At 20.9% G+C, this 23087-nt stretch overlaps 2 protein-coding genes across 4 annotated transcripts in view; one reads left to right on the top strand and one right to left on the bottom strand.

The window, feature by feature from the left end:
• Window positions 1–23087, bottom strand: part of LOC122499936 (Kv channel-interacting protein 1-like) — a 464957-nt gene that overhangs the window by 21319 nt on the left and 420551 nt on the right. The window contains exon 7 of the mRNA XM_043608540.1: window positions 20592–20665. Within this exon, the coding sequence (XP_043464475.1) occupies window positions 20592–20665 (74 nt within the window). The remainder of the gene's footprint in view (window positions 1–20591; window positions 20666–23087) is intronic.
• Window positions 1–23087, top strand: part of LOC122499935 (protein farnesyltransferase/geranylgeranyltransferase type-1 subunit alpha) — a 76561-nt gene that overhangs the window by 41675 nt on the left and 11799 nt on the right. The gene's annotated exons all lie outside the window — the stretch shown is intronic.

Raw genomic sequence — 23087 nt, 5'->3', positions numbered from 1 at the left:
AAAATTCTTCTCAAGAAACTAATTATTTTCATATATAATAATATTTTTCTCCGGAATTCAATTATTTTTACAAATAAAATTCTTTACCAGGAATTCAATTCTTTAAGAAAATTGTTTATAAAATTCGTTGCTAAAATTCAATTATTCTGATAAATAACAGAACTTATCGCAGAATTTCAATTATTTTTTATAAAATTTTCAATATAATGATAGAAAATTGCATTTATTCTTAAAATTGTTTTTTACTGAAAGAATTCAATTATTTTTTAAAATTTTAATGAAATTCTTAATAAAAATTCAATTTTAAGAAATATTCAATTATTGAATAAATTATTTATTTTTGTATGCAAATAATTGAATTCTCGAAATATTTTCTAATAAAAATTTATGAAAAAATGAATTTCAGGTAAAATTTTAGATAATAATTGAATTTTAGAAGAGTTATAGTGTGAATTTTTAGAAATAATTGAATTTTGAAAAGGGTTAATATTGTTAAATTAATTGATAAACTGAAAATAATTTTTATTGTTTTAAATTTGAAGAAAATTCTTTTTACATTTTTATTTTAAGACTCCCTTCATAGTCACTGGGTCGAGAATTTTAGTTGAGAGAATGAATTGTATTTTCAGGAATTTCGATTTCAATGAAAGCTTTGGATTTAGTGATGTTAGCTTCTGATAGGGGATTTTGAATGTAGGTTTAGGAGGTTGGTAACTAACTAATGAACTTTGAATTGTCGATCGAAAGCAATGATTGTTCGTTTAAGCTTTGCGGTACCTTTATAGATGGATTTATGAAAAGTATAATAAAGCCCTTAGAGGATAATTCCAAATGGCATTTATCTTTTAGTATTATCCACTTTACACTTATCTTAGTTCAAAAATTTAATGTGATTCATATTTATTAGGTCACTTGATAGCAAAAAAAAAAATATTCGGAATTAATTGATTTTGTTAAGTTGTTTTTATTATTATTTGTTATTTGTTTTTATTAAATTGTTTAATGTTATTCTTAATATTAATGCGATCAAAAATTGTAAATAATATTAAATTATCAAAAATTGGTGACTGATTAGTTTTGGTGTTTCTTTTAGTGTTAGTTTAAATTGTTCTTTTTTTAATTTAATTAATTTAATATAATTGAATTTCAAATAAATTTTAAATAAATCTTATTTAAAATTTAATTTTTATTGAACTTTAAATAAATTTTATTTAAAAAATTTAAATTCAATTGAAATTTGAATGAAGTTTATTTGAAAAATTTAATTTACTGAATAATAATAAAAAAATAAAATAAGATTAATAGAAGTCAAGTTTCGCCTTCAAAAATTTGTTTTTTGGAAAAGATTTTTGTATTTTTAATTTACGGTTATGATGGCTTTGTTCTATTCTGAGTTTTATTGTACGTTTTTGCCTGAAAAATTCTATTGTAACGTAATAAAACCAAATGTTTATTTAAGGACCCTCCTTTGCAAAGGAGTATAAACATTAAAAGCAGGTGCACTTGAATGTAAAAACTCTGAAGATGCTTTTTAACGATACAAGAGTTGAATTTTTTTTTTCGTATTTTTTATAGAAAGCGCAGTTGTTAAAGTTTTCCTTATTTTCTCCGCACTTACTGACCAGGAAAAACTTTGTTGTCGTCATTGAATTTTTTCTCTTAATTTCTGGATTAAGTTTGATTAATATAAAATTTATTTAATTAATTAAAATTACTTATAAATAATTTAATGAATAATTTTACTTAAATATTTCAAAATTAGTTGAATTTTAAAAGAGTTGCGTTTACAATTTTTATTAATAGATGAACTTTAAAAGGTTTCAATATTTGAAATATGATAAAATTTCAATTATTTTCAAAAGTAATACAAATTTTCTCTCAAAAATTCAATTATTTTCAAAAGTAAAAAAAAGTTTTCGTAAAAATTCAATTATTTTCAAAAATTTTTTTTTTAAATTATCGTAAAGATTTCAATATTTTTTTATAAATTGCAAAATCATTCGTCAAAATTTAATTATCTTCAAAAATTTTAATAAAATTCTTGTAAAAATTTCAATTAATTATCAAAAATTTTTTTCGATTTTTCATTTGACTTGAAATTCAATTATTTTCAGAAATTTTAATAAAATTCTATTATTTTCAAAAGTGATACAATTTTTTGCACAATTCAATTATTTTTAAAAGTAATACAATTTTTCTCAAAAATTCAATTATTTTCAGAAGTAATAAAAGTTTTCGTAAAAATGCAATTATTTTTAAAAAATTGTTAGACATTTTCATCAAGATTTTATTTCTTTTTTTACAAATATCAACATTCTTCTCAAAAATTCAATTTTATTTTCAAAAGTAAAAAAAAATTTTAGTAAGAATTCAATTATTTTCAAAAAATTCTTTTTAATTATCGTAAAGATTGCAATTATCTCTATAAATAACAAAATTATTTAATAAAATTTTTGTCTAAATTTCCATAATTAATAAAATTCTTCTCAGAAATTCAATTTTGTTCAAAAATTGTTTAAAATTATACTTAAAATTTAAATTATCTTTATAAATAATAAAATATTCTTCCTAAAATTAAATTATTTTCGTGAATTTCAATATAATTTATTGAAAAATTCAATTATTTTCAAAAGTAATACAAATTTTCTCAAAAATTCAATTATTTTCAAAAGTAAAAAACAGTTTTTGTAAAAATTCAATTATTTCAAAAAAAAAAATTTTTAATTATCGTAAAGATTTCAATTATTTTTATAAATTGCAAAATCCTTCGACAAAATGTAATTATCTTCAAAAATTTTAATAAAATTCTTGTCAAAATTTCACATAATTTTCAAAAATTTATTTTAATTTTTCATTTGTCTTCAAATTCAATTTCAAAAATTTAAATAAAATTCAATTATTTTCAGAAATTTTAATAAAATCCAATTATTTTTAAAAGTGATACAATTTTTTGAAAAATTCAATTATTTTCAAAAGTAATACAAATTTTTTCAAAAATTCAATTATTTTCAAAAGTAAAAGACAGTTATCGTAAAAATTCAAATATTATAAAAAAAAATTTTTTAATTATCGTAAAGATTTGAATTATTTTTATAAATTTGTAAAATCCTCAGACAAAATTTAATTATCTTCACAAATTTTAATAAAATTCTTGTCAAAAATTCAATTAATTTTAAAAAATTTTTCTCAAGTTTTCATTTGTCTTCAAATTCAATTATTTTCAAAAATTTTAATAAATTTCAATTATTTTCAAAAGTAAAAAAAAGTTTTCGTAAAAATTCAAATTGTTTTCAAAAATAAAAAAAGTTTTTGTAAAAAATCAATTATTTGCAAAAATAAAAAAAAAAAAAAATTCCTGTTGTTCCCCATTTTGGATTTTTAAATGATGATTTTCGATTAATGTTTATTATATTCATATTATTCTATAAAAATAATATAAAAAATATTTATGTACACAGTTAAAAGATATATTTATTAAAACATAACTGTTTACAGAATAACTGGATTAAGAGCCACTTCGTCAATAATTATTTTAGACGCTACTAATTTTGCTTGATTAATTATTCCCTTGGGAAGGCCTTTGAATTGGTCATATTTTTTACCATCACAGTTATCGAATAATACATTAAACAAAACACGAAATGCATTAGTAGTAAAAGACTCGCCACTACCGCCAATTCCACAATCTGCCTTAACTGTTGAATATAAGTCAAATCGTATTGTTGCATTTGCATCGCAATGAATAAAATCCTTTAAGTCCCGTTCCCAGAAAAATTTATCGCCTACCCTACTAAGAGTCTGAAATGTGAAGAAAAATTTATTAAAAATTTTTTTCTTTTTTAATATACCAATTATCTCTATAAAAGAAAAAAAATGGTGAATTATTATTGTTAAATGAAGAAAAATTAAAAAAAAAAAAAAAATTTTGTTTGCTGTTTGTATTGTCGTAGCAACGGTAATCTTACGGCCCCCCCCCCATAGGGACCGTTGGAAGCTTCGTAAAGGCTAAAAATGAGTAAACTCGTAAACTCTTAATTCAAATAATAATATTTAAAACAAATATATAAATTTACAAATATTTAAATATTTAAATTTAAATATTCGTAATATTTAAAACTAATATTTCTATATTTACCTTTTCCTCGACACAGTCCCACAACTTGTTTGAATTCGGACGGATAAAAGCAGAGAAAAATATTTCTCTCGCTAATTCTGATTTGGCATTTCCCGCATCAAAATTAGCCGCTTTTCCTCGGGGTTCACAAAGAGTAAAGAAAACGTTAACTTCATCATATTTGTTATCTTCATATTTCATAATCATTCGTCCCTAATAAATCAGAAAATATTTTCTTAAAAAATTAAACTTGATATTACCTTAAAAATTTTTTATTTCTGGAAAAAAGATTTCTCTATAAAAAAAAACCTGGGGAAAAAAAAGTTCTGTTTCAAAATAAAATTTTTGCCTCTATGATATTTTTCATTTTTTTTTTCTTTTTATAAACTTTTTATTATATGAAATAGAATATATATAAAATATAATTACATATAATCTAGTTTGCTCATCAAGTTTCAGTGATTCTTTCCATCTGAAAGAAAGTGCTTCACCATAATAAAATTTATCTTCCTTTATACCTTCCAATTTGTGAGCGACAAAATTTCTCTCGCAAGATGGATCTAATTTTCCAAAGTCGGTGATACCTTTACTAGTTGAATCGCCATTATTTTTCACATCAATCAGTGGATTAGAAGCAACAATTAGTAACATTCTCGCGAGAAATATCTCCACTGACATCTATTTAATTTTATAATTATATGTATTAGTACTTAATATGGGCGAATCCACGGAACCGTGCGATTTAAACATAAAAATAAAAATATTTTTAAATTACAAGCACACTTTTTATTTTTAGATATATATATATGTTCGAAATTTATTCAAGAACAAAATTTTCTGTGCGTGAATCATTTTTATTTACTGCTGAAAGCATTGTAATTAAAAAAGTATATTGAAATTTTGATTGGCAAGATGTCATTTTTGAACTGAAAAAACAAATGAAGACAACTGAAATATGTATAATAATCAATTATATTCTAGTCGATTTTTCTAAGTAGAAAGTTTTTACAAATGTTTTTACCTATTTTTATTTATTTTTTATAATTTACTTCAATAGGAATGATTGTTTATTTGTATATTTATTTTATATTTCTTTTACGAGTTTTAAAGTGCAAACAATAAAATTATAACGTATTTAACAATTCAAAATCTTTATTTTCATAAAATATTCTTAACATTTTACTTTTTAAAACTTTTTTAAATTGAAAATCAAAAAGATTATTTGCTTACCATTGTGAAAAATATTTTCTAACCCGTATTTCTAGAAATTGACATTTCTGAATATAAACAAACATATCGACCTTCCAATAATTGAAAACTGATATATTCACACTTATGAGATCGAGTCTTTTAAAGATGAAAATTCCACAACATTTTTATATTTAATATTTCTAAAATGTTTTAATTGGAATACATATTTAGCATTTAGAATCATGAATATTTATAATAATATCTACCGTTCACACAAAGTTTCAACTGATTATTTTTTAAGCTATAAGTGTGCCCTTAAAAAAAGTATAAATTTATAATCATTCACGTTTGAAGGTGTAGACATAATTATTGTTTTATTATCTTTATTTTTAAAGGCACACGGTTAAGTAAGGTCTAAATTTATTCATTTTTTCATAAGGAATAAGCTCATTAAAAAAAAATTAGAATTGCATTACCGCTAAAAGCACAAAATGAAGAAAACCTTGGACTTCCTGTTACTGAAAAATGGGAGTAACATTGCTTGAATTGCTGCCATTTAGTTTTAATAAAGGAGCACATATTTCTTTCGATATGGAATAGATTTTAGAATATTAGAAGAATTATTTACAACTTTTCTTGGACGATTTTAATTTACGCTGAAAAAGTTATACACGTTTAAGTCGAAGAAAAGCCCAAAGTAACAATAAATCAAATTTAATTTTTTAAGTACACATATGACTTTTTATTTAACATGAAGATTATACAAATTATGGTTTTATTTGACTATTCTGTTATATATGTTATCTAAGAGACATTGACATTAAAAAAAATTATATAATGTTAAAAAAAATTGTTTAAATGAGGAGTAACATGAAATCACACGGTTCCGTGGATTCGCCCATATGTATATTTTTTTACAACGCCATTCACACACTTCAGTCGATATTTAAAATGAAATTTAATAACTGTACTTCAAACTGTCCTTTATTAATTATTAATTATTAACTATAATAATCGTCTTATTCATTTTTTTCATTCTGTCCACACCTGCGAAGTTAGTTTTTATGTATTCTATTGTTTTTTTTCTTTAAAAAATTTTTTTTTTAACAAATCGAAAATATTTAGGTATTTTTTCATGATTCATATAATAAAATAATATTAGAAATTAGAAAATTTAAAAAAAATGATAATAATAAATGAAAAATTTACCCATTTTGTTTATAATATGCTTTTTTATAACAAATTTCGTTTGTCTGATCTACATTATGCAAATTTTTCTCTTGTTTATTTCATAAAAAATAGAAAATTTGTTAAAAAATTATGCTTAAGAAATAGTAAATAAATACCCATTTTATGCATAATTTTTATTTCTCAATAACAATATTGTTCACAAACTTATTCTTTTATTTTGGGAGAAAAAAAAACATTACATATTCCCGTTTCTTAATATTTTTGTAAAAAAATTTTCAATTTTCATAAGGGAATAATTTACATTATTTCAATTTTTTAATTAACAATTGTTTTAATAAAATTCAAAGTTTTTTTAAAAATAAACGAAGCAAATGTTTCAACAACAATTAAAAAATTGTAAATAATTGAATTCCTGTGGAATTTTTACTATTTTTGACAATAATTAAATTTTTGTGTACGATTTTATTAAATTTTTTTTTAAATAATTGAATTTTTCTCGAAAAATTTTAATAGAATTATGTGTAAAATTGAATAATTATTTTTAGAAACTTTTTGCAATTGAATGATTTTCAATATTTACTATTTTCATAAAATTTCCAAACAGAATTCAATTATTTAAAAAAGTTTTTGTAAAACTCTTCGTAAGAATTCAATTCTTTTCATGAATAATAAAATTTTCTCAGGAATTCAATTATTTAAATTATAGAATTTGGATAAATTCAGTCGAAGGAAATGAATAATTTAAAATTTTTTATAAAATTCTTCGCGAGAATTAAATTATTTTTGTAAATATTTAAATTCTTTTATGAATTTAACAAATTCGTTGAACAAATTCGCTCCAGGAATTCAATTTATTAGCAGGATAAGAAAAGAAGTAAATTTTTTTTTTGATGAAAATAAAATTAGGAAAAATTAGAAAAAAATGTAGAATGTTATTTTTGTCAGTATTTAAGTGTTTAAATTTAAAACGTATTTTTTGGTCGTCAAGTTTAATTTTTCGATGGCTACTTTTTTTACTCCTTTTTTTAGTTTGAAAGCTATTTTTTGCTATTTTTTGAAAATTTATTAGCGATTATACGAAGTCTGGTATTGTACTGGAAATTCGCAGCTTTCGAAGTTTTGTCGAATTGTTGATAGAAATTCGACAAAGTTCTATCAGAGATGTTCTTAGTGAAAATACTGCTTCGCTTTTAGAATATACCTTCTAATGGTGTATATATATAGAAATATTCTTTGACAATGAAGTAAATCGTATGATGGTGCGCGAGTCTGTGATTTGCATGGGAAGGTTGTATCCGGACCAAGGTGTAAATGATGAAAGAGCATTCTCATGTATACTGTCCTTAAGTTCAGGAATGTTCCATCAGGAGTTTGTAAGGCAGTAATTTGATTTAATTTCAACCTACCATCAACGATATACACACATATACATATATATAACGTTCATGAAAGTTTCTCAGTTCAATAAATTTCCTTCACTGCACCGTCAATTGGAAACTTTCACATGCAGAGCTTATATATAATATAAAACAAAAAACTTCGTTAATTCATTAAACATTGGCTTTAAAAGTTAGAAAAGTTTCCCTTAAGTATATTTATTATACTTTCAAGTTGTTTGCATTCGATAAGTTGATGTTTGATTTAAAAAAAAATAAAATACAACTTTTTTACATTTTCCTTGATGCAAATTAACATTATAGGCGTGAAAAAAAAAAGTTTTGCAATTCGAGAGAAACAAGCAGTTCGACCTTCTCATTTCTCTAATTAATTCCAGAAACAATAAAGTTCACGTGAACTTACAAAGTTTTTAATTAAATTAAACTTTTTGCTGCTTGAGAACAAAAAATTAGGGGAGGGGATAGTTATTGGCCGGAGGAAACAATGATGAAATTGGTGAATAAATTAATTAACTATATTTGATAATTATTTGACTGCAATAAATAATTATTTCTTGTAGTCAAATAATTACTACAAGAAATAATTATTTATTTATTGTCGTCAAATAATTACTACAATAAATAAATAATTATTTCTTGTAGTCAAATAATTACTACAATAAATAAATAATTATTTATTGTATAGTCAAATAATTAAAGTTAATAAAATTCGCATTTTTCTGAAACTAATGTGAATAGAGAAATTTTCCACACTTTGGAAAATAGTAAGTGGTCTGTAGTGCGGCTAAAAGCAAATATTCGGTGTTGTGTCAAAATGCTATGTGATTATGTTGAGGAGCTTAGTGTGAGAGCTTTGTTAGTAACTTTATCCAAAGAGTCCTAGAAGAGAATCGAGTATCGGAATCAAGGTATTTCTATAGTGGATATTGCTGCCTCAATGACAATCATGAAATTCGATTAAATGACAATATCACATGATCCAAGCGATAAGCTTTCAAAATCCGCGCAAATTGAAAGGTTTTATTCAACGAGTCATTTTGTTCTCTTCTTTCAAAGCGCCATCGAAATAGTATTTATATATATATGATTATTAGATTCAAAATTCACATTCATTAATAAATTGCCAGCTAATGACAAGAATTTTCCTTCATTCAATTATAATATTAATAATTACAATTCATAATTATAATAATAATTAGATAATTAAAAAGCAATCTCAATTTTTTTATTGCTTTTTAATTAAATAATTATTTTATCTCTGATATTAAAAATTCGTTTTTAATTGTCAAACTCCCTAAATTTGATTATAAATAATTATTGAATTACGAATATTGACGAACATTTTGAGATTTAATATTTTTAGAATTTAATAATTTCCATACTATTTTAAATTCGCTAATATTAGAAATCAAAAAACTATTCTCAAAAATTATTATCAAATTCCTTAATACGATTCAATTATTTTCAAAAAATATTCGAAATTCAATTATTTTTAATATCTAGTATTTTCAAAAAAATTACACAAAATAATTCAATTATTTAAAAAAAAATTCATAAACTTCATCCGAAATTCAATTAATTTCATAAATACAAATAAAATTCCCACAGGAATTCAATTAATTTAAAACAGCATTTTCAAAAAAATTTCTAAAAAATCAATTATTTAACAAAATTTTTGTACAATTCTTCACAATAATTCAATTACTTTCACTAATAATAACAATATTCATGGAAATTCAATTATTTGAAAAAATATTTGATAAAATTCTAACAAAGAATTCAAGTATTTTCATAAAAAATAAAACTCATCGAAGAATTTCAATTATTTTTAACCTACTATTTATAATTAATTAGCCGAAAAATTCAATTATTTTCAAAAATAACAAAATTTTTCACAGAAATTCAATTATTTTTAAACATTTTACTAAAATTTTTCGCAGTAAATCAATTATTTTCATAAAGAATAAAATTCTTCTCAAAAATTCAATTATTTTAAAAAAATATAAAGTTTTACACAAAAATTTAATTATTTACAAACAAATTTTCATAATATTTATTATATTTCGCAAAAATGAATTATTTAAAACAATGTTTGTAAAATTCTTATAAAGAATTCAATTATTTTCGAAATTAATAAAATTTTTCACAGAAATTCAATTCTTTTTGAAAATTTTAATAAAATGTTTCACAATAATTCAATTGTTTTCATAAATAATAAAATTTTTCTTATGAGTTCAATTATTTTTGAAAATTTTAATAAAATTCTTAGCAACTATTCAATTATTTTCATAAATAATAAAATTCATCGCAGGATTTCAATTATTTTTAATAGAATTTTACAGGAATTGCTCGAGAAATGTAATATTCTTAAAAATTTAATTTCAATTCTTCGAAAAAATCAATTATTTAAAAAAATGTTTTATTAAAATTCTTTGAAAGAATTCACTTATTTACAAAAATATTAGAATTTTTAAAAGAAATCTAATTATTTAAAAAAAAAAAAATTAATTAAAATTAATTAAATTAATTAAATTAAATTATTAATTATTAATTAATTAAATTAATTAAAATTTTAATAAAATTTTTCGCAATAATTCAATTATTTTCATAAATAATAAAATTCTTCACAAGAATTCAATGATTTACATAAATAATTCTTCGAAAGAATTCAATTATTAAAGATAAATAACAAAATTATTCCCGAAAATTTAATTATTTTTCACAGAAATTCAATTCTTTTTAAACATTATAATAAAATTTTTCGCAATAATTGAATTATTTTCATAAATAATAAAAATTTCATGGGAATTCAATTTTTTACAAATTTTTTATAAGTTTCTTCTCAATAACTCAATTATTTTCATAAATAATAAAATTCTTCCCAGGAATTCAATATTATTTTTGAAAATTTTAATAAAATTTTTATTACTACCTACTATTCAATTATTCTCGTACGTAATACAATTAATCGCAGGATTTCAATTATTTTTAATACAATTTTACATGAATTGCTCGACAAATGTAATTATTTTTAAAAGTCTGATTTCAATTCCTTAAAAAAATCAATTAGTTAAAAAATATTTATTCTAAATTCTATGAAAGTATTCAATTATTCTTTTAGATTTTAATAAAATTATTCCTGGAAATTCAATTATTTTGAGGCATTTTAATAAAATTCTCTGCAAAATTCAATTATTTTCATAAATAAAAATTCAATTAATTTTAAAAGTAATAAATTTCTTTTTGGAAATTCAATTATTTTAAAAAATTTTAATAAAAGCAGTTCACAAGAATTCAATTATTTTCTTAAGGGCATTTGAACCTTGATGACGTCACACATGCTTTGCACAAACTGTAACGTCATCAAGGTTCAAATGCCCTTAAATTATAAAATGCTTTTTCAATAATTTTCAATATTTACTATTTTCATAAAATTTCCAAACAGAATTCAATTATTTGAAAAAGTTTTTGTAAAAATCTTCGTAAGAATTGAATTCTTTTCATGAATAATAAAATTTTCTCAGGAGTTCAATTATTTAAATTAGAATTTGCATAAAATTAGCTACTTTTTGCTACTTTTTTAAAATTAATTATCGTGTTCGAAATCTGCAATAATTAATTAAAATGCAAAAAATGTTTTTGTTGTAAAATAATAATTAGTTAGTTGAGAAATGAAAATTAGTTAATTGAGAAATAATAATTAGTTAATAGACATACATATAATATTAACAGACAAATAATAATTAGATAAGTGATAAATATTAATTAGTTATTCAGACTGATAATTTACATAATTAAATTATACATTACATATTTCCATAAAAAGAATTTAATTGTACTTTAGCAATGAAAAGTTAGAATTTACCAGACAATAATATAAATCGATAATCACTACTAAACAGATGCAATGCTATCAAGTAAATAGTAATTCTAAATTTATCATTGAAAATAAATGTCTATTGTTATATAATGTATTATATTATTAGTAGAATATTACAAGTACTAATTTATTATTCATCATTTAATGAGGATGTTTTAGTTGGAACTATTATTAGATTATTTCTGTATTAATTTATTATTCATTGTGTAACTTTATCTTATAAACTTGCAGATACTATTTTGAAATTATCGAAAATCAATATTTCTCTCTCTCTGTATTTATTTGGCGTTTGAGGCAAAAGTGCACATAGTAGAATTTGAAAATACAAGCCAATGCTTTTATTTTATTAATTAAATTTCAATGTAGAGCGTTGTCAATAAATCTCTCGCGTCTATAAACTTTTTTTTTTTGACGAGTGTATAATTTATTTTTCATCTTTTTAATAAACTGGTCATTTTAAATTACCGTTTTTTTTGTTCTATAATAATTTTTCTTGAATGCGTGGATTTTAAAATTTTAATTAAATTTTTGTCGGGGTTATTTAAAAATTTAATTATTTCCTATTTTTTATTGTCTTTTATTTATTTCTTTATTTTCTATTTTATATTTATTATCTATATTAATTTTTTATAACTTTTTTATTTACCATTTTCATTATTATTATTTATATTATTTTTTTTTTACTTTTTATTTTTATCTTCGTTACAATATTAATTAACAAAAGTACTGTTTCATAATTTCTTTTTTTATTTATTATTTTATTTTTTCTATTTATTATTTTATTTATTTATATTTATTATTTTTATTATCTTTTATATTATTTTTTATATTTTTTTTTTTTTGCTTTTTATTTTCATCTTCATTACAATATTAATTAATAAAAGTACTGTTACACAATTTTAATGAAACAAAATTTATTTTTTATACAAAAATAACTGTTTTAGAGGAATAAAAAATTTTTTTTTTGAGAATATTTAATTTATTTTTAATGAAACATAAAATTTATTTTTTATACAAAAATAACTGTTTTAGAGGAATAAAAAATTGTTTTTAAGAATATTTAATTTAATTTTAATTGTAAAGAAATTAATTTTGTGGATTATTATCTGGAGTTATCTTTTTTTTCAACATAGAAAATATAGTGTGCAATCGAATACGATGTGCTTGCACTTTTCACCTTTCGTGTTGTAATGAGATTATAAACTCGTCGACTATTGAATTCGCAATGAACGGATAAAATGAGCTAACAAGATGACGCTCGTATATTGTACAAATGAAGCCTACATTACAAAAAAAAAAAAAAAATAAAAAAAAAGTTTAATTTTGTAAATTACAAGTGAAAGTCTCTAAAATTCGTATTAAAATACTAAGAAACAAATTAAAATAAACAATTATTTGATTCCTTTTATTTTTAATTTTTCACTATAAAATATTTTCACAATAAATTTTGATACAGTAAATTTATAAAAGTGAATATAAATATAAAAAAAATAATTGTAAAATAAACAAAAATAAATAAATAAAAAATAAAATGTAAAAAAAAAAATTAAATTAAATTTTGATTAAAATTGAAAATTTTAATTTTACATTTTGTATGAATTAATTATTGTTATTAAAATATTATTACTTGTATGTTAATAGCAGTGGGTAATAATTTATTTTTCTCGTTTAATATTAAATAATATAATTTCATTATAATATTGTATCAACAGTTGCACATGAGGTACAACAGGTGTGACCATTACTTCGATTCCAATTAAAATATTGAAATGTTAGCGTGAGTAAAGTCACTAAGGTTGATCCTAATTAAGCGAGAGTGCACAAACCTTATCGCGGATTAAAAAAGAGTACAACCTCTCGCAGTTTGGAGGGGCTAATTATACAAAGTACAATTCCTGTTAATTACGTCACGTCGTAATTATCCGCTCTTTTTTTACATTCCCAAATACCCTCCTTTCAAAATACTTTTCTTTTTTCTCTCTCGCCAAAATCACTGCGCCACTGCCTCAGTGGATTATTTAGAGAGATCAATTTACATTTCGACGAAAGTTCTTTAAAATTGTAAATTTAATTAATGGTGATTTCGAGTAAATAAATAAAATAATTAATTAAACCGACTAATTGCTATTCGAAAAATACAAAAATGATGCGAAATTTAAAATTTAAAAATTAAAATATAATTAAAGAATTAAAATTGTAAGTTAAAAATTAGAATTTGTAATTGAAATTCTAGTCTAAAGAAGATAAAACGATATTTTTAAGAATAATTTCAATGAGAAATACAATTTTTATTTCGAATATAATTTTAATTTCAAGTATAATTTTAATTTCAAATATAATTTTAATGGTCAATTTTAATTGCTAACTATATAATTCAAAAGGGACATTGTACATTGTTTTAAGAGACACAGAGTTTTGTTTTAATTACTTTGCTATTTAATGTTTAATGCTTCATTTTATATGAATTTTCGTTGATATTATACATGAAAAGGTAATAAAACATTTATTTTCGGAAAAATAATTTTTGACCAAAAATTTTGTTTTTTTCAAAAAATTATTTGAAGAAAAAAAATAAAAGCCAAAAAAAAGAGGACCGGAAAAAATAGAAAAGTGGGATATAATGACAATATTTTATGAGTATAACAAATGGATTGGACCTTTCAGCCTTCTTGACGAATATCGCACCCTTCAGGGATATATACGTTGGGATATATTTCTTAGCTTTATGTGAAGTCGTAAATCCGTAAGTATCATCCACTTTCAGGGAAAATACCCTTTAGGGACACCATGTGTGTCAATAGAATTTTTTTTCGCCTATATTTGTGTGACGGAAACTTTATTAAACTCAGGGAAAATCATAAAAAGAAAATTGGAAAGATTGGATACAAATTTAAATGGTGATTGTGAGTTCTTCTTTTTTTTTTGGTGTTGTTGGGAAATAAAAATTAATGTTTTTTGGAAATGTGAACAAAAGAACAAACGAAACAAACAAATTGTAGTACAAAAAAAATACAAATAAAAAAAAATAAAATAAATAAAAATAAAAAATTAAATAAATAGAAAAAAATAAACGAATAAATAAACAGTGACAAGCAAGAAACAAATAAAACAATACCAACGAAAGATACAAAAAATAGACAAATATATAAAAAAACAAAATAAGAAAAAAAAAAATAAAACATAAAATAATAATAACAAGAAAACAAAAAAATCAAACAAAAGAATAAACAAATAAACCAATTTAGTCAAAGAAACAAAAAATAGACGAACAAAGAAACAAATAAATAAAAAAATTGAATAACAATAAAACAAACAAAAAAATAATGAAATAAAAAAACAAATAAAAAATAATCAAAGAAAATAACAAACAAATAAATCGAAATCAACCAAAGATACAAAAAAAATAGACAAACAAATAAAGAACCAAGAAAACAAATGAAATAACAAGAAAAAAAAATTAAACAAAAAGACAAACAAATAAACGAAAATCAACCAAAGAAATAAATAAAAACAAAAGAAAAAAACGAACAAGAAATAAACGAATAAATAAACTAAAATTAACTAAAAAAACAAAAATTGGGTTTTTTGATAAACAAATATACAAAACAAATAAATAAAAAAAATAAAATAACAAGAAAACCAAAAAAATAATCAAAGAAAGAAACAAACAAATAGACCAAAATCAGTTAAAGAAATAAGAAATAGACAAATAAATAAAGAAACAAACAAAAAATAAACAGACAAATAAATAGAAAAAATGAAATAAAAAGAATACTACCAAAAAATAATCATAGAAAATGACAAACAAAGAAAACAATACCAACCAAAGACACAAAAATAGACAAACAAATAAAGAAAGAAATAAATAAAAAAAAATTAAATAACAAGAAAATAAAAAAATGAAACAAAAGGACAAACAAATAAACCAAAATCAACCAAAGAAATAAATAAAAACAAAAGAAAAAAACGAATTAATAAACCAAAATTAACTAAAAAAACAAAAATTGTGTTTTTAGACAAAAAAATATAGAAACAAATAAATAAAAAATAAATAAAATAACAAGAAAATCAAAAGAATAATCAAATAAAAAAATAAACCAAAATCAGTCAAAGAAAAAAAATAGACAAACAAATAAAGAAACAAATAGAATAACTATAAAACAATAAAAAAATAATAAAATAAAAAGGAAACAAACAAAAAATATTCAAAGAAAATAAGTATAACAAACAAATAAAAAAACAAATAAATAAAAAAAATAAAATATCAAGAAAACAAAAAAAATGAAACAAAAGAATAAACAAATAAACCAAAATCAACCAAAGATACAAAAAACAGACAAACAAATAAAGAAACAAATGAATAAAAAAATAAATAAAAAAATAAATAACAATAATAAAACAAACAAAAAATAATTAAATAAAAAGGAAACAAACAAAAAATAATCAAACAACGGGATAAACAAATAAGCAAAAGTAAACAAATAAACAAGTATAGAAAGAAAATGTATTCGAAGATATAATCATTATGACTTACTTTACAAAATTATATGAAAAAATAATTCTATTAAAAAATATATTTCCCTGAATGGAAAATTTTAAGCCAATTTTGCTATCTTGAATAGAAAATAGAAATTATACAAACAAGTTGTTCATTTTATGATCAATTAGCTTCCTCAATATATAAAAATTGCGGTTTTGCAAACTTTTGAAAAACTATGTACAAAAGGGTTCGTCTAGAAGATTTGTTAAAAATAAAATTATATAAATCATTTATAAGTTGTAGTATAAATATTTGGTGAAATTTACACTTTCATTTGCCAATTCCTTCTATTTTATGATAGAATAATCATTTCAAAATATTAATATTAATATTAAATAAATTATGAAAATAATACAAAATTTGAATTTTTTGTAAAAAAGAAAAAAATTTATTAATTTTATAAATTTTGATAAAATATATACTTTGTATACATCAATCGATTCGTTTTAGATGAAAATAAGTCCATATAACCTTCTTTTGAAAAATTGAAAATCGTCACCAATGCAAAGCTTCCTCATGAGGAAGCAAAAAGAAATAAAAATGTGTCAAATGCCTCAATAATTATGAATTCTATTAATCTATCTTTAAAAAATATAATCTTTCAAGAAAAAGGAAAAAAAAAATTAAACACAAAAACGTAAAAGAAGATTCCCCTGAAAATATTTTTTCCTATTTAATATCCAGCAGGGAAATGCAACCAAGAAATGTAAAATGGTTTAAGAAGCAAAGAAAAAAACCATATTTCATCCCGCAAGTTTAAAAAGTAATATAAAAATTTTCGGTTAATTAAGAGGGTACTTCTTGTTGGCTTTCTTTATCATTCCCAGGGTGGTCGTTATTTTTTTTCCTCTTTCTCTTTCTCTCTCTCTCTCAAAAAAAAGAAAGCTTTGAAGAACGGAATCACGTTTAAGACGCGAGGACAAGAAAAAAAAAAAAAGAATTTCACATTTACTTGAGAAAAATAATTTTTATGAATCTGTAAGTGTCAGTGTGAAAAGAATTTTTTTCCTTCTTCAACCGTGAATTATAAATCGCGCTCATTTCTTCTCTCACACTTTGAACATTTAATATAGCGTTGGTATTTTTGGTGTATAGAGTGTATGTGTGTGGGTGGTCACTGGCTGTGTGTCATTAATTCACCAGCCACTATATATAATTTTGCTCTGCGGATTTATTTAATTACATAATTAGGAGAGAAAATTAGTGCCTTTTTGCACGCAATGCGGAAATTCTCATATTTATCGCGATAATAAAGATATCGATGTGCATCGTTCATTATTATATACTTATCACATGATATCTATTTTATCAATTCTTTGGTATTAATTTTCAGTATTGTATCATTATTTCTGTACTATTATTGCTGAGATAGCAAAATAATAATTGGAATAATTATTTCTTCTTTCGAAATTTAATAATAATAATAATAAGTAATGAATAAATTTTCTTTTTATTTATTTATTCAAATTTTGTAAATTGGCACTACTTTAAAGCCTCTAATAGTTGAGATAAAAAAATTATTCTAAAAAATTTTAATAAAATACTTAAAAACAATTCAAAACATTTTAATAAAATTCATTGAAACAATTTAATTATTTTCAACGAATTTTAAGAACATTTTTTTCAAGAAATCAATTATTTTTGCAAATAATGAAATTCTTACCTGATTCCAAAAAATCAATTTTTTCATATAAATAAAATAAAAATTTTCACAGAAATTCATTTATTTTAAATACAATTTTTATAAAATTTTCCAAAAGAAATCAATTATTTTGATAAAATTTTTTTATAAGAATTCACATATTTTTTAATAAAATAGTAATTAAATTCCTTGAAAGAAATTGATTATTTCCCAAATTTTTATTAAAATTGATTTAAAAATATTCAATTATTTAAACAAATTTTAATAACAAAATTCACCAAAAGAAATTAATTATTTTTAATTATTTTTAATTATTTTTAATTATTTTTAATTATTTTAATACCTATTAATAAAATTTATTTCTAAGAATTGTAATATTTTTAATAAAATTGTATTTAAATTTCTTGAATATAAAAATTTTAATTAAATTCTTTGCAAGAATTCAATTATTTCTATAATTCATTAAATTATTCTCAAGAATTCAATTAAATATTTAAAAAAATTTTAATAAAATTCTTAACAGGAATTCAAATATTTAAAAAAATGTAAATAAAATTGATTGCAAGAATTCAATTATTTTCATGAGTAGTAATATTTTTCTCAGAAATTCATTTAATAAAAAAAAATTGTAATCAATTTCTTCGCAAGGATTCGATTATTTTCATAAATAATAAAATTCTTATTAGGAATTCTAATATTTAAAAAAATTTTAATAAAATTGATTGCAAGAATTCAATTATTTGCGTAAATCATAAAATTCTTCTCAGAAATTCAATTAATTTTGGAAATTTTAATTAATTTCTTCGCAAGAATTCAATTATTTTCAAAACTAATAAAACTCTTTTCAGGATTTCAATTAAATATTTTTAAAAATTTTAATATAATTCGTTAAAAGAATTCAACTATTTTCAAAAATAACAAAATTTTTCACAAGAATTCAATTATTTAAAAAAGTTTTAATAAAATTCTTAGCAGGAATTCAAATCATCAAAAAAATTCAAATAAAATTGATTGCAAGAATTTAATTATTTTCATAAATGACAAAACTTATCGCAGAATTTCAATTATTTTTTAAACAATTTGAATTAATTTCATCGCAAGAATTCAATTATTTTCAAAACTAATAAAACTCTTCTCAGGATTTCAATTAAATATTTTAAAAAATTTTAATATAATTCGTTGCAAGAATTCAACAATTTTCAAAAATAATAAAATTTTTCACAAGAATTCAATTATTTAAAAAAGTTTTAATAAAATTCTTAGCAGGAATTCAAATCATCAAAAAAATTCAAATAAAATTGATTGCAAGAATTCAATTATATTCATGAGTAATAAAATTCTTCTCAGAATTTCAATTGTTTAATAAGATTTTTAATTAATTTATTCGCAAGAATTCAATTATTTAAAAAAATTTTAAATTATTTCTTCGTAAGAATTCAATTATTTTCAAAACTAATAAAACTCTTCACATGAATTCAATTATTTAAACAAGTTTTAATAATTCAATTATTTTCCTAAATAATAAAATTCTTTGTAGGATTTCAATTGTTTTTAATATTATTTATAATAAATATCTCGAAAAATGTAAATATTTTTAAAAATTTTCTTAAAATTCTTCTAAAGAATTCAATTATTTTTAAAAATTTTTGATAAAATTCTTTACGTGTGACGTAAATTTTAAGAAATAATTAATTATTTTTGTATTTATGTAATTGAATACTCGTAGAATTTTCGAACATTAATTGATTTAAAAATGAATTTCAGTTAAAATTAAAACTTTTAATAAAATAATTGAATTTGAGAATCGTTATAGGTATGAATTTTTAGAATAATAATTATTCGGTAGATTTTTAAATTGAAGTTTTTCAAGATTTTAATTGTTGTAAAACTAATAATATTTAAATAATTATGTTTAAAAATGATAAATTTATTAATTTACATATTTATTTAAACTTGAATAAATATTCAAGTTTTTGATACTTTAATTTATAAATTATGAAAAAAATTAGTCTTTTGAAAAACTGTAATTAAAATTTTTTGATGATAACAGTAATAAAATAATAATAATAATAGTAATAAAGTTAATAATAATTTTTACTGTGTAGGTATTATATTTTTTTCCCCATATAAAAATCGAGTAACGTGAAGAATTAACAAGAAAAGTTTTTGATTAAAAAGTGTGCTAATAAGAAAATTAAATTGAAAGTTAGCAAAAGAAATGAAAGAAATACAATGAAAGTAGTGTAAACAAAGGAAGAGTTTGTTATTATATAGTTAAAAGAAAAAAAGAAGGAATGAAAAAGAGGAATGAAGAAAAAGAAAGAAAAAAAAGAAAAACTTGGTGAAGAAAATTGTGAGCTTTAAAGAAAATGATATTTACTTTTGTTTGCGTATGCTAATAATATCCAGTGTAGTCTATAAATTATTTACTCAGTTTCAACTCACGTACAAGTGGCATGATGCTTGGCATTATGGAAAGGCTACATGGCAAATATATACGAGAGAGGAGTAAATAAAGTCTAAAACCATAGTGAGTATGAGGAAACGGTTGGGCAGGATAATAAATGAAGGTGCGAGGGAAGAAAGAGAAAATATTCTTATATATAGAATAAGGGATGAAAAAAGAAAAGACTCACCTCAAAGCTCAAAAGTCCACTGTGATCCTGGTCCAAAGTGTTGAAAACGTAATGAGCATACTGACTCGCATTTGCTGCAATCATAAATAATATTATAATTGTTATTTATTTCTTTGTTTATTAACATTTTTTTTCTCATTATTACTCGAAAAACTTTAAATTATAAATTAATCAAATTTCGATTCTTGATTTCTTTCTTTTTTTTTTTTTTTGATTCTTGAATCAAGAATCGAAATTTGATTAATTTATAATTTAAAGTTTTTCGAGTAATTTCGAAACAAATTTTCAATTTCAAAAATTAAGGACAGAAAAAAAAATTAAAAGAAAAATAGGAAAATTTTGTTGAGTCAATAAATCCGTAAAGAAATATTTAAATTAAACAAACAATTTGATTTGATTAATTTATAATTTAAAGTTTTTCGAGTAATTTCGAAACAAATTTTCAATTTCAAAAATTAAGGACAGAAAAAAATATTAAAAGAAAAATCCGAAAAAATTTTTTTGAGTCAATAAATCCATAAAGAAATATTTAAATTCAAGAAACAAAATAAAAAAAAATAATTTTCTTAACTTATCGAACTCGTTTTTCCTTCAATAGAAAACGAGAAGTAGTTTTAATTTTTTTTTCCCACTTTGAAAAAAATGCGGGACATTTATTATTACCACCCTCACTCTCGACGGAGTACTTGAAAAATTCTCAATTCAAAAGATTTTGTTGATTCGAATCGACTTGTGAAAAGCAAAAAAAAAAAAAAAGAGAGAAAATAAATACGGAATAAAAATTCCTTTGGGAATGTTAAGCGCAATACGACCTAAATTACGTTGTGTGATTTGGATAGAACGTGTTTAAAAGCAACATGTCTATAGAAGACAATCTCAAAAGCATATACAAGTCACTATCTCTCTATTGTTCCCTGTTCAATTCCATTGGCTTCCTTCTATGTGTACTAGGAGTTATAATAAATTTAAGATCTTCCCAGAGACTCGATCTTATCGTAAACAAGATACGAAGTTTACCCTCTACGCCAGACATATCCAAAGAGGCTGTTTCCTAACTTTATATGTACCTAAAAATGTCAACAAAAAAAAACTTTCCGTGCTGGGAAAAATAATCCAATGCATATATTGTGTAAAGAGAATTTTAAAATAAATGCGGAAGGGAAAAATTGAACCAATATGACAGTTCCTTTTTGTGGCATATGTCGCACTGATTTTTAGGTTTTGTATTAGATTAAGAAATACACTGAAAAAAAAAAATTTTATTTGATTCAAATAATCAATTACTTGACTATTATCAATTAATCAATTAAATATTTACTTGAATCAAATAATATTTATTTGAGTCAATTAAATGGTTTAGTTCATATTTGCTTCAAATACTGAAATTAATGGTTCAAATAAAATTTAATTGACTAAAAAATCAAAATTATTTGATTCAAGTAAATATTTAATTGATAATTTAGTAAAGTAATCGGTTATTTGAATAAAATATTTTTTTTTCAGTGTAATTAGACATTGCACTCGATAATTAATTTTAAAAAAGTAGCTTTCAAACTAAACACAGTAGCTATCGAAAAATTAAACTTGGCGATAAAAAAAACTCGTTTTAGACACTTCACAAAACTTACAAAAATTCCATTCTGTATTTTATTATTTTATTTTAACGAATTTTATTATTCATGAAAGAATTTAAGTATTTTTAAAATAATTTAATTCTTGGGAAGAGTTTTATAAAAATTTTTAAATAATTGATTTCTTTCGACTAATTTTATGTAAATTCTAATTTACATAATTGAATTCCTGAGAAATTTTTAATATTCATGAAAAGAATTTAATTCTTAGAAAGATTTTTACAAAAACTTTTTTAAACACTTGAATTTTGTTTGGAAATTTTATGAAAAAAGTAAATATTGAAAATCATTGAATTGCGAAAAGTTTTTAAAAATAATTAAAATTTACAAAGAAAATTTACAAAGAAAATTCAAAAATTTTAATTACGAAAATAATTGAATTCTTGCGAATGATTTTATTAGAATTTTTTTAAATAATTGAATTTCCAAAAAGAAATTTATTAGGTACTTTTAAAAATAATTGAATTCTTGTGATGAATATTGTTATTTATGAAAAGAATTGAATTTTGCAAAGAAATTTATGAAAATGCCTCAAAATAATTGAATTCTTGGGAATAATTTTGTCATTTATCGACATAATAAATAAATAAATAAATAATTAAATTTCTTTGAAGAATTATTTATGGAAATAATTGAATTCTAGGGTAACATTTTATTAAAATCTAAAAGAATAATTGAATTATTTCAAACAAATTTAATTAAAATTGTATTTAATTTAAAATAATTGATTTCTTTCGAACAATTTTATTAAAATATTTGAAAATAATAATTGAATTTCTGTGAAAGATTCTAATATTTTTGTAAATAATTGACTTTTTCAAGGAATTGAATTTACAATATTACATTTTCGAGCAACCCCTACAAA

Source organism: Leptopilina heterotoma, unplaced genomic scaffold (genome assembly GCF_015476425.1).
Source record: "Leptopilina heterotoma isolate Lh14 unplaced genomic scaffold, ASM1547642v1 Lhet_18, whole genome shotgun sequence".
Lineage (NCBI taxonomy): Eukaryota > Metazoa > Arthropoda > Insecta > Hymenoptera > Figitidae > Leptopilina > Leptopilina heterotoma.
This window is presented reverse-complemented; position numbering and strand designations above follow the sequence as displayed.